This window comes from Toxotes jaculatrix, chromosome 6 (assembly GCF_017976425.1).
Source record: "Toxotes jaculatrix isolate fToxJac2 chromosome 6, fToxJac2.pri, whole genome shotgun sequence".
Lineage (NCBI taxonomy): Eukaryota > Metazoa > Chordata > Actinopteri > Toxotidae > Toxotes > Toxotes jaculatrix.
Window position 1 is genome coordinate 12,379,973 of NC_054399.1, and position 13,180 is coordinate 12,393,152.

General features: G+C 39.0%; 1 protein-coding gene across 2 annotated transcripts in view; it reads left to right on the forward strand.

The window, feature by feature from the left end:
- The first annotated feature begins 1,342 nt into the window (after positions 1–1,342).
- Positions 1,343–13,180, forward strand: part of negr1 (neuronal growth regulator 1) — a 131,735-nt gene continuing 119,897 nt past the window's right edge. For both annotated transcript variants that reach the window (XM_041041005.1, XM_041041006.1), the window contains exon 1: positions 1,343–1,729. In XM_041041005.1, coding sequence (XP_040896939.1) covers positions 1,560–1,729 — 170 coding nt within the window. In that variant the 5' untranslated portion in view covers positions 1,343–1,559. The remainder of the gene's footprint in view (positions 1,730–13,180) is intronic.

A 13,180-nucleotide genomic window follows, 5' to 3' on the forward strand; every position in this document is an offset into this window, starting at 1 on the left:
TCCCAGGCAGATAATAATCAAAAATGAAAAGAGAAACCAGAATGGCTTTATGGAAGATCAAGGCCCCTTTCCTGGGTTTAAAAAAAAGGCAAGGAAACAGTATAAAGCTTGTTTCAGTGTAAAACCTGTGACAAACCTTTCAGGAGTTCACAGTCACTCGCCCCTTTTAATTTCAATGGAGCAGCTCCAGACAGAGCATCTTGATAACATCACAGACTGCAATCTGGGCTCTGTGGTCTGTGTGATAAGATTTTAAGATAAGATATCATGAAGCTGTATTGATCCCCATGGGAAAATTAATAAAAAAAAAAGGTACAGCAATTCAGTAAGGGAAAGTGTTATATAGGATTCAGAAGAAAAGAACAGGATACTTCATATATAGGATATAAACCACAAACTGGAGAATAACATCAGCAATAAAACAACAAACACTGAAACAATAACAGCTGCATGGATGAAACTTAGCAATAGGGACTGGTTACAGTATGGATTAACAGCTGTTACTTGAAATTTTTACTGATGTTATGTTAATAACAAACTGCGTGTCATCTGCCATAATTCAGTGGCACCATGCCAACATGTCACCCCAGAGAAATGTATGTCATTTCCATGGCTACGGCTGTACAGTCTGTTAAGTATTATGTAGGCTAAGTCAAAAGGCTTAGAGCAGCATAATGCAGGGGGCTACTGCTCTAAAACCAACTTTGTAAGTCCCCTGTGTGTCTTTGTGTGTGTGTGTGTGTGTGTGTGTGTGTGTGTGTGTGTGTGTGTGTGTGTGTGTGTGTGTGTGTGTGTGTGTGTGAGAGAGAGAGAGAGACAGAGAGAGCTCACACACGCTTCTTGCAGCTTGCCTCCCTTAATGAAATAATATAAAATATCCCCAAGATCTCCCAAAAGGGACTTTTAATAATGTCTTTATTGTCTTTTGTGGATTTTTAACATTTTTAAAATAGAAATTACACATTTTACATGCATAAATGATGAAATAAAATGATACTCCTTTGCATATTAGTTGTCTGTGATATCTTTACTGTATCAGACTAAAATCTTTTCCTGAGTTTTCCTGTGGGATATACCTGCGTCACCATCGGTGGGCTCCATTTTCACCAAATGCTCAGATTGCTCATTTCCTTACGGGGAATAAATAGGGGGTGGTTCTCCAGTCGATATCTTTAATTGCTCCTGGGTTGTATCAATACCTACCGGTTTTACTGCTCCATCACGAGCCACTGGGAACGGGTTGCCCGGGAAACGGCCGCATGGCAACAGGATCAGAGCCTGGGGGTTGTCTGCTTCTAGGTCTGCTCCCATTTTACATCGCATTTCCTCACTAGATGGTGTGCAAGCCACTGGAGAGTACACTTCTCCGCACAGTAGTGGGCTCTACATCCAGCAAAACAAACCTGGGAAACTATACAGCGGACCATTTCATTACGGGGCTCCGAGGAGGAAAAGTGTGGGAATAAAGCGACGTTCTCGTCAAGGTTTTTTTTAAGCTAACCCCCCCGTTTTTTGGCATCAAGAAGACTTGGGAAAAGCGACAACCAAACACAGCTGTGATGGACATAATGATTGCGGTGCAGGATGCTTGTGTCTCTGGTCAGTGGCTTACTGCGATAATTCTCAGCCTGTGCTGCTTTCTGCCGTCCTGTTTGCCCGCTGGACAAACTGTGGACTATTCCTCGGTTGAAAGTGTGGTCAGCAGACAAGGCGACACGGCTCTACTGAGGTAAAACAAGCTAACTCAACTTCACTTTCTCCCGCTCACACTCTCACTCTGTGTTGGAGTTCTCCGAAGCTAAACACTCGACCTCACACGCTCCTTAACACCAGTTCATCGTTTTACAGCTTTGTGTTAACTACTTTTGAAGTGAGGGTTGACATTCGGCGCCTGCGGTAAACACACAATAGGTCATTTTCCCTCCATCCCGTCCTTGTTTTCGCCTGACAGGGGGCGGGGGAGAGAAGCAGGGAGGAACGGGGGGTCGGTCAGTGCAGCGGCCACTACGCAGGACGCTGCTCTTGCGACAAGTGTAGCTCGGCTGTTAGCTGCAAAGTTTTCTAAGATACTTTCCCTTTGTGTACATCGGCCAACAGACATTATGTGTTATTTTGTCGGGTCTGTTTGGGTTTTATAGCTGCTCGTCAATGGGACGGTATCGCCGGAATTACCAAATTAGCCTACCACAGCCTGCCGCTTATGTAATTTGATTACATTATGTTCGCTGATCCCCGCTGTTGCAAACGCCGTGAGTGCTAAGCAAGGGGCTTAATCGCCTATATGAATATGTAAATATAAAAAACGAGCCCAGTGTGCTATTTTGAGTGCTGTTCATCAGTTTTTGCTGAATGCACAATGTGATGTCGCAGATTCAAAACGAGGCTGAAGAGTGAATGTGTGGTCGCTGTTGATCAGCAATCGAGTTATGGCAGTGTCTCCCCCATCCTCCATCCATCACGTAGGCTACGATGCCAGGTGCACAGGTATACTGCCCCATTAAGGGTTTAATTAACTGGCATAGGCGTGGGTTGGACCAGTGCACTGAGGAGTTTGTAACGGCAACGTTATATTCTTTATTTAAGCATATAATCAAAAACATCATTATAAAAAAAAATAATCCCCCTCCCAAAAGCATCCTAGTTGAAATAATCTAGTACTTTCCAAAGATGATTTGCATAATGCATACGTTTTAGACAGTCTAAAATCGTTTTGATAAGTACACAAATCTGTGTGGTCTATTTCAGTGTTTCCTAAAATTCCAAACTCTTTGTTGTACACAAAACACAGAAGAAAAAAAATATGCAAACTCTTTGGAGAACTCTGATAATATCTTGTTTTACCAATATCAAATATCCGCTTTGATGGCTCTGAGGAAAGACTGAGGGGGGCAGGCCTGCCCCATTTCAATATGAATTCTGTGGATGTTGACTCTGAGAGATTCTGGGTGTGGACCTGAATACAGAGCAGCTAGCTGTCTAAAGTTCCACTCAGCTCAGAGTGCAGTCATTGTCAGCTAATATTTGATTATCGGAGAGCTGAATTGTAGCTGTGACATAAGGTCATTGTCGGTGGCTGTATTGAGAGTATGGAGGGTGTCTGATTATGAGGATGCTTTGGTGCTCATCATTCCATACCAACTCACCTAGGACCTCCCAGATCATGTAATGGATTTTCTTGAAAAAAAAATCATGTGAAGACCTCTATTAAATTCATGGGATCTTGCAAAATCCTCTAGCTCTTATCCAAATACTTTTTTAGTTATGAATATTTGGAGTTTATTATATACTCTGAACTAAAGTCCTCTGAACTGAATTTAATTTTTGTGAATCTCTGTGTGTGTATTTTAAGCCTCATCAATTGCTTATTTTTTTACTGGATTGGGTTGAAATTTGTGCTGAACACAGGATAAATTGCAATATGTATTCATGAAAATAGTTGTTGCTGAATGTTTTACAGCAATCAAATTTATAGTCAATAATCTTTTACTCAAGCAAAGAATCTTTAATTTTCTGAAATTAATATCTCCACTAGTTTTCAATTTCTTGAAGCCAAATTTGATTTTGTGTAGAATTAATACAGTTCTATCACATCTAGAAGTTATTTGATCCTTAATGAAAAACTGAGTGCCACAGATCTTGCAAAATGAAGCATTGGAGCTGAAAAAACTGTTTCTTTTGATTTGTTTTGTTTATTTTTTCTAAGAAAGGTTATTTTAATCTAACATTTAACTTCTTTTTTTTCCAGGAAAGTGCTAATGATGTTATATTACTCCTTCATCATTTAACATTTTTTAAATAGCCCATTTTTAACCCTGTGAGACCTGAACTATGAAAGAATGGTCAGAAAATTCTAATTTTTCAAATATGAACTCTTTATTTGTCCCTGTGACAAAATGTAAAAAAAAAATAATTAAAAAAATAAATTCTAATTATATTTTTTGTTTGTATCACACATGTCAAAACATTTGGAAAAGTGAGGGGGGTCCACCAGGAGTCAGTATACGAGCATAAGAGTTCATCTAAAAGGGTTAAATGCAAAGTTTATGCTTGATGGTGATGCAATGAGTCCCAGAAATGTGGGTATCATATATGATACGTACGGGCTCACAGGGTTAAAATACTTTTTACTGGCTATAGTATCACATTCAGTGGTTTTATTTCATAGGTGAGATGTCTGTGAGGATGTCTCTTGGATGAGAGGTGAAACATCCTCAAGATCTACAACCAAGCCTGGTTGCCCTCAGTTCAACTCCTCTGAAAGTTTCTGCTTGTAGTGTCTTGGTTTGTTGCATACTAGACATCATTTTGTTCCGTGCGTGTGAACAAAATATTTATCTTAGTTACTTATTTATTTTTTATTAATCTGATTACTGTAAAACATTCACCAACTATTTACTTGAATACACATTGCAATTTATCCTCAGGGTTTCTTGGATGTTCAGCACAATTCTCAACCCAAGCTAATTAAAAATAAATGATTGGTGAGGCTTAGGAACACACACACAAAGAATTGCAAAAATGATAAAAAAATTACCTCCGAAAGCCAAACTTTAAAAATTCATAGATAAAAAAGTATTTGGAGCAGAGCTATAGAATTTTGCGGGGTCTTATGAATTTAACAGACCTATTTACATGAATTTTCTTGAGAAAATCCATGACATGAATTGGGAAAAGTTCTGAATTCTGGGTGAGTTAGCATGGGATGCCCTTGGCAACATCTGAGGTGTACTCTCTATTTTTACCATGTTCCCTCCATGCCCAAGAGCCATGCCGTCAAAGAGACTTAAACCTTTGACTGTCTCTTTAGAGAGGGCGTGTAATTCCCTGGTGTCAATCTGGGTTGGCTGTGATCAGTGGCAGAAGCTTTGCCTGAATCCTGATGGTTTATTGGACCAGAGATTATCCCTGTGCTATGAATCAGCTCAATAAACAAGTTGCCACCCACCCCCTGAATAAGGCAACACTCTCCACAAGTGGGTCATCGCCTCAGTAAATGCCATCTAGAAATCTAGGAAATGGATAGGGAAAACATTTTCAAGATGCTTTCACTGCCTGTCGCTTATAGTTAATTTATGGGTTATTCAGCACTGGCTGTGACCATTCATTGGCTTTTTTTTCACTCATGTGAGTTCTGTCAATGTCAAGTTATCACTTTGCTTTGCTTGCACCTGTTGACCTCATAGAGATTATAAACCTCTTAAACTGCTCTACTTGCTTTTCTGGTTTTCATCTAATTGCAAAACACTGTCATTACCAAAGTGATGACAAAGGCCTTGTGTCATTGGTCTTGAGAGCCTGGCATCAAAGCTTGAACCATTTCTTTTAGGAACTCAGTGCAAAAACTGCCTGTTTGTTGAGTTTCTCTGTTTTCAAAACCCCTGACTATTAGAGGGCAATTTTGCTGCGCCCTAAAGCTGGTTGCTGGCTAAAAAATGTGAGCATTCTCAAATACTGACAAACCCAGAGGCACGCAATTAGTCACTGCCGTTGGATTATGGAGTAGCTCCCGAGAGGTGCGTCTTGCTGTCATATGTTCATTTCCCCTACCTCTTCAATTCTTAGCGCTGCATTACTGCTGCCCTGATTCATGTTGGACAGCGGGTCCACATCAATTAGATGATTTGAGCTTCTTGACGATGAGGAACGGTGCACATGTGTATCATCACCCTTTTAATCTTGTTTGATTACCTGAATGAACAGCCATTTTCAGCCCCTAACAATAGGCCCTTGTATTTGAAATGTTGCGAGTTGTGTTGCTGCTTTAAAGCGTCCTTCACAGGCATGTTCAAGTTATGCACATATGCTGCCTTTTTTTAAATACTGGACATCTGTGAGCTTCCATAGGGAGCACATTGTTTCGAGGAGCTACACATCCGTTTTTTCTCCATCCCCAAACAGGTTTCATATCATCTGGATTCAGTTGAATAAACCTTGACTCTTGCCGGTAAATGACTCATCTGGCTATGAATTTAAGGGGAACAGAAAGAAAAAAAGACAGTTCCCTATGCTGTCAGGAAACACATGATATCAGTGGCAGCTTCTTGCACATGAATAAGCAGCTGTAATCAACAGGAAGGAGCTAGTGTCTGTAAATTTAGTCTGAGCACACTGAAATCTGACAAAGTACAGGTTGCTACCATATACAATTACAGTCTTCAGTACTATTCTTAAAGTATGTTTAAGCTTTTTGTCTTGGTACACTGTGCTTTGTCCATCAACAGCTGTATTTTCTATTTTCCCAGTGAAATATGTATGATATGGTGAGAACTAGGCTAAAGGTACATTTTATATTGTACATAGGCAGAAAATAAGAACAGTACAAACAAATAGGAGCAAGGCTGTATACAGCAAGAATAAGACAACGGTCCAAGCTTATTTTTGTTATTTAGTTTGACAGTTGGCCCTCAGCCACAAAATAAGGTCTGCACCACAAGCCTTAGTCTCCCTAATGGTTCAAAATTGACCTGTCACTAGTTTGAAAGTCTGGTATTCGTATAAATCTAAAATCATTGCCTCATGTCAACAAACCAGTTGATGAAAATCTTTTCTGGCTGTACACGATTGTACTGGAGCTGTGTTTTCTAGCCTTATCCAGGACGAAAACGGTGCCATGTATCATTTTCCTCAATTGTGTCATTATTATGGCTCTGAAAGGTCTTGACATTTACTATAAGCACTTGTGCCAGAGACAACATCTAGTTTAAATGGCTTGGTGCCCCTAACCCAGCACAGATGTTGGTAAGACAGAAAAGAGGAATATTAAGTGACTGTTCAAACTCCATGGGATAGAATTTAAAGGAGGAATTGTTGACTATCTCCTTAGCACAGACCATAACCATGGCCAAGAAGCCACCCTCTCCACTTTCTGCATTTCAGCACTTTTTTAATTAGGCCACAGCCAGTTCTGTTGAAAAGTATATGCAAGGCTACTTCATCTCCAACAGCTTGGTCGGAGATGAAGCAGATATAGTGGGCTGTAAACACATCAGTTAGCTGCCAGATATCTGCAGTTTCATGCACTCATTTAGGGGAAAACCTGGTTTACCTCTTATGACACATCTGGGGGCACACCTGAGTCTGTCACTGTTAATTAAACGCCAAAGTCCTCTCGCCTGTTTGCTGCACCACATGTTTAATGCGATCAGAGTTGCTGTCAGCACAATGTTGCTCTCTTTCACAGTCCTTATGCTCATTATGGTCTCCACACCTCAGGATTAAGTGTGAGGCATGTCATTTGACCTCATTTGTTGGGCAGTGAATAGACACTATCATGATGCAAAACCGTGGGCATCAGGGTGGGGTTGTTGTTGGAGAGGGGTTCCCAGTTCGAGCTATTCATGCACAGATATTACTAATGGTGAGAAACGCATACTGTCTTATGTCAAAAAAATCTGACCTTTCCTCTTTACCAGTAGAAAGCAGGCATGTTACTCATATTAGGATCTATCTCCTGTTGCCCAAGGAAAGCTAGCTATACTAAAGTATTCATCAGATTCATTACTCTGGCATCCATTTGTAATAGATGTGCTTTAGTACAGATGGAAATCAGCCGGCAAGGTGACATGCTAGAGCAATGGCTAAGAAGAATTTCATAGCAACTGCCTCCTTTAAGACCTCCAGTTAACCTCCTCCACGGTATCCAATTGAAAGTAAAAGCCTGTCATGACTTAAATTGTCATTCAGCTTGTTGCTGAAAGGAGTCTAATCTCTTTTTGATGGAAAATTTACAAAGTTGCAAAGCTATTTATAAAAGTATGTGTTATCCAAAACAACCCTGTAGTCAATTTTAATATCAAGGCTTGCTGTAATAAGCACTCATCTGAAAGTGACGAGAAATGATCTCTGATATGTGTACATTTTTGTGAAACACATCCATGGTAAATAAATTCACGGTAAAAAGACACTACTCATGAGATAAATCAAATGGTCTTTATAGATTTACAGTTTAGCCTTGGTTATCCAGTCAGACGCATGTGTTAAAGTGCTAACTTATGTTGGAAGGTAAGGCACTTCATTTTTTTCTGGCTTCCTGCTGTACATAACACATTCTAGGATGGTGCCAAAGTAAAGCATCATGTTGTAACTATGTAGGAACACAATACATAATATAGAATCAGAATCAGCAAAAGTCAGATTTGCACACTGTAAACCATTTGCAAATGGATTACATTTACGGTCATCATTTGTCAGAAAAGTCAATCCATTGTACTTTCTAAAAATTGAGCGATTCTATTTCTAATACATTTCAATTAGCGCTTAAGTGATTTAGTGCCCTGGTGAATTAAAGCCTAAATGGAAATGCTTTTTCAAGGTAAATCCTTCGAGGGAAATAGATGCTATGCTAGGTTTTAAAGCATCTTCCTAATATTCTTATAATCACTACAATTATAGGGGATAGGGAAAATGATTTGGGGTGGAAAATGGAGCTTTTACTCATTCCCAGCTGTGAGCATCCACATAATTGCAATAATTCTACAGGAAAATCACAGAGGAGTGTTTTTGTGTTGCGAGAAATATATAACCCTCAAAATGAAACTTGACAGACAGTGACTGGAGAGGCAATAACAGGTTATCTTTTGGGCAATTTTAAAGGGATGTTACTTGAAAAATGATTTTTTCAGCAGAACATGTCTACTGTACTGGGGGACTCTTTTTTTTTATTTTCTACATCACTGACAGTTTGGCTTGAAAATAGCTTACAATTTTAGCTGCGCATTATGTCGTAATTTGTCCACTTGCTATTTACAAGTGTATTCATTATATGACTGTGAATACTGGTGGTGGGAGTTTTTACAGACTACTTAAGAGTGTGCATATGCGCTGATTTTCAATAGTCTATCTGAAAAAACATGGTGGAAATGTATAGTCTTTTTGTGTAGATGATTAAGCTGCATCTTTGACAACTATTGCAGAGTACATTTCTTTTTACCAGCTATTTTCTTGAACAGTGTACAGCCTTTTCTGCTCCAAATCATCTGCCAGCACTTCCAGTCTTTCATCACAGAGAGCTGAAACGATTCCTCAGAGCCCCTTCAATTAAAATCCTTAATCAATCAGTTAGCATCTCCTTGTGTTTCATGATAATTAGTTGTGCTACTCTGACAGCATTTCGTAATTTCATCTCTGCCTCCTCAGTTGAGCCAAGTTATATACCAGCAAGCCTTGGTATGCGTTTCATGTCAGCAGGTTATAGACAAAACTTGCTGACATCAGGGTTTGAAGCCTGAGTGATGGTGAAGAGTGGAGGCACAGGGGTGGTACACTTTTTGGTATGCTGAGCATGAAAAACACCTCAACCTTTAGAAAGCTTCTGGGAAATTTTCTGTATGTATACTCTATCTTTGCAGTAGGTATAATCATATATCCCTGAATTTAGCTCTGTTTCATCCCAGCGTGAAGATGTCAGGCAGTGACATGTTCAGTTGATCAAAATATCCACATAGATATCTGTTTTTGAATGTCCTAGTTGTTTAAGTGAGACTGAATTGGCATCATGGGAGATACTCCCTCAAGACTGAGTGGTTGATGGCATTATCTTCAATGCAAAATCTTTATGTGAGCATGGGTTGAGGCTGGAGGGACCAAAGGTAAACATTACTTTGATCCTAAGGGAATAATAAATCAGAAGTGTTGACGCATGGTTATCTTAGCAATGCCCTTCAGTGAATTAAAATAATCCAGAGGGATTTCAGCTCTTGTAGAGGGTATTTTCTTGTCCTTTAATGAAATTCAATGTTAGTGCTATATCTCGAGTTTACACAAGTAGACCATTCAATTAGGCAAAGCATGAATTTCATTCCTGAGAAACGTGATTTCAGAGTTAGGGACAGTAAAGCTGGCTTACATTGCTGTCCACTATATGTTGAATGTGATATGAGTGACCTCATGCTACCTTTAAACTTATACTTGTTATACCATTACTTAAGCAATGTAAAAGATGTTGTCAGCTTCTCTTATGAAGCACATACATTTCGTTACTCTAACAGATAGTCTAAGAAATGTTTGTAATTACATTGTCAGTGTTTCCAGTCATCAGTCAAGGAAATTCTCCAAATTATAGGGGCAATGGACGAGTTTTGTGCTTTAGCTTATTATGAAGTAAATGTTGATTGCTCATTGTAATGGGTCTAGAGTAATAACACCAGACATCAGCATTTAGATTGGTTCCCTATAAGCCTCACTTTCACAATTCTTTCTGCCAAATGAACTCTCGATTACGGCACAAAGGAAGTGCATCTGTCATTGTGCAACTGAAACAGGAGCAGGGTAGCTCCTATTTCTATTCTTGGTTGTTGCTTTCTCCAGTAGCTATCGGTAGCTTCCCCAGGTAGGAAATGGTGAATGGTGGAACAAACGGTTACTAAAACAAGAGTGAACCTCAGATGGGCATTCACTCAATAGAGAGAGCTCCAGCCAGTGTTAGCAACATGGCTAACGCTACCGCTAGCAGCCAGAAAACAAACCAGGAGCTACAAGGATACCAGGACCAGCCAGAAACAAGCTCTGTGTTTCCTAACAAACGTCTGTGTTTGTATATGGAACAAAAGAACCATACATCTGACTGCTAGCATTAGTGTTCTGTGTTGTTGGTAGTTGCTGAGGAAAACGGAAAGGAATCTAGTCTAGTCTAATCTAGTCTGTGACAGCGGCACCAACAGTAATACCTCTTGGAAACGCTGGGGGAGTTGAAAAGTTGTTTGTTTCCACTTTAAAAGAGAAGTCTTGACTGTAATCTCTATTTTAGCATTTCAGTTAGTTCAGTCAAACATATTCACAATGGCTGGTCTCTCACAATTGATTAGAAACTCCAGCAGCTAAAGGAGGTATGTATTGTCATAAGGCTCTATCATAAGTCTCTAATTGGATCTATGTTGGCATAGCTAAAGAATTTTAATTGGAGTCGCTCTGAGCAGGTTTGGTTTTTGTTTTTTCTGTTTCTCTCTCTCTGTCATCTGCATAATGAGTGTGTGGATTTCAGACTGCTGTAAATGTTTGTTGGAGCCAAGTAATTGGAGATTCTGCATTGGTAATTATTAGTAAATGGAGAAAGAAGCAGTGAAGCAAATCAATATCACTGAGAATAGTGCTACCTTTTGTTTCCAGTGGGGTCAGGAGTTAAGGTAACAGAAGTGTCATGCTGCACAGAGATTAATAAAAACTTGATTTTTTTAGACCAATTCATTAGCTATGCATTGCATATTGTTGGTCTAATATACTACATGCTGTTGCAGTGCTGGTGAAATACTGAAGCATGTTTTCATTTCATTTTGTGGTTGATGAAAGGCAGCAAAAAGGTTGACAAATGCCCCTATTTGATACTTACTGCTTAATTGTATATTCATGACAGTGTATTAACTCTTTGCTATTTTGCACAGATGGCATAAATGGTTTGTTACTGTGGAGTAATCCAATTAAACAGAACAAAATCTGGTGTTGCTCAAGTGGAATTTAAAACAGTCCCCTCAGCACTTGACTTATTATGGGAACACAGAACACTATCATCAGTCACAAAGGTTAGTGCTGTGTTATTGAACAGGCCCCCGACCTCCACTGTTTAATAGTATGTTTAGCAGTAATGTGTATTCAGGACCTGGCTTAACTAGTCGTTGTGAACTTATTCGGTCGTTCATTTAAGAGGTAAATTTATTTTAATTTTAGTCAGAACAGAACACAGTTACTGAAAGACAGATAGAGGATGTAATCTAATCATAGAGAAACTTAGACATTAATAGACTGTCAAACTTTGTCCCATCCACACCATGGCAGGGAGACTGACTCAGACTATGCTAATGTTAAACAGCAAATTCATCAACTGATCTGTGAGACTGCCATTCATTAGGAATCTAATTTTAGACTTAGACTTGCTTTTCATAATGGCACTTTGATTTCTCCACACATTTCTGTCTCTGCCTGTCTCTCTCTTTCTCTTTCTCTAAGTTTCACCTTATCTCTACCCATCTTTCTCTTTCTCTCTGCAACTCTGTTCCTTAATTTTATCTAAAGGCAAGCAACCAAGCAGATGTAGCCGTGATCACTTACTACCTAATAATGGATAACCTGTCTGGTATTCTCAGCAAACACTCCAAAATTCATTCTTTCTGTAGTATTTGATCTGCTCATATACAGCTTAGTGATATTCTGTTCAGCTGTCAACTCACAGTGTGTCAGTCAAAGGTATTAAAACAAATCAGGGACTGAATAATATAAAGAATAAACTGCAGCCTAGACCCATTTCAGTCATCAAATTATCAATTATTCCACTTGAGGCAAAGTCTGGAAGTTTTTAGACAACCTCACCGCAAATCACCGTCACAATACACATGCACACAAACAACCACTATGTTTTCTACAACAAATTTCTGAATAATTTTATCTGTTTGGTGTAGGCATCAAAAAGTTCTCCCCCTGTGCAAAATCCAGCTGACAAAAGCTTTTTAATGTTATTTATTTTATAAATTTTTATAGGGTATAATAAGTAGAAAATATAACAATGATCAGAGTCCATGACGTGGAGATGTTTTGAAGGCTTTTTGGTAAAAGGCATTGGCAGCGTGTTGGACGTTAGCTTTCTGCCTCAAATTGAAGTCATGTGCACCTCTTCTCGTTATCAGTTCACTCTGGCTATTTTTTCTTTTATCAAAAATAAAACCTTACTTGCTGACAAAATGGCTAAGAAAATTCATATTCATTTTGTTCATATATTGATGAACAGGAGTAAAGGAGTAGATTTTTGCCTGAGAATTCATAGTGAGTAGTGTGTGTCTAGAGTATACATAAGGGTAGGGGAAAAAATTGATTCACATCCCAGTTGCAAAGAAATAGATTTTTGTCATAACGTTAGTTTGTACCGCTATGTTGAAGGAACAGAAATGGCGGAACTCAACTGTGTGGGCACAGTGCAGCACCTGGACAATGTAAAGCATTCACATAATAGAGTAATCTTGTAGTTCATCTTGAAAAAGGCATGCATTTGGGCATATTTTAGATTTAAGGACTTAGTCATTAGCTTTGCAAGAAAAAGGAGAAGTATTTTTTATAATACTTCATACCCCATCACCTACAGACTAATGTGTGCACATTAAAGCACTGTACAACATGTGTACAGTGCTGCACAACAAACACATCAACTTTTTTGATATACATAGAATACTCTAAATGTTAGTCAGTTGAAGACCCTCAT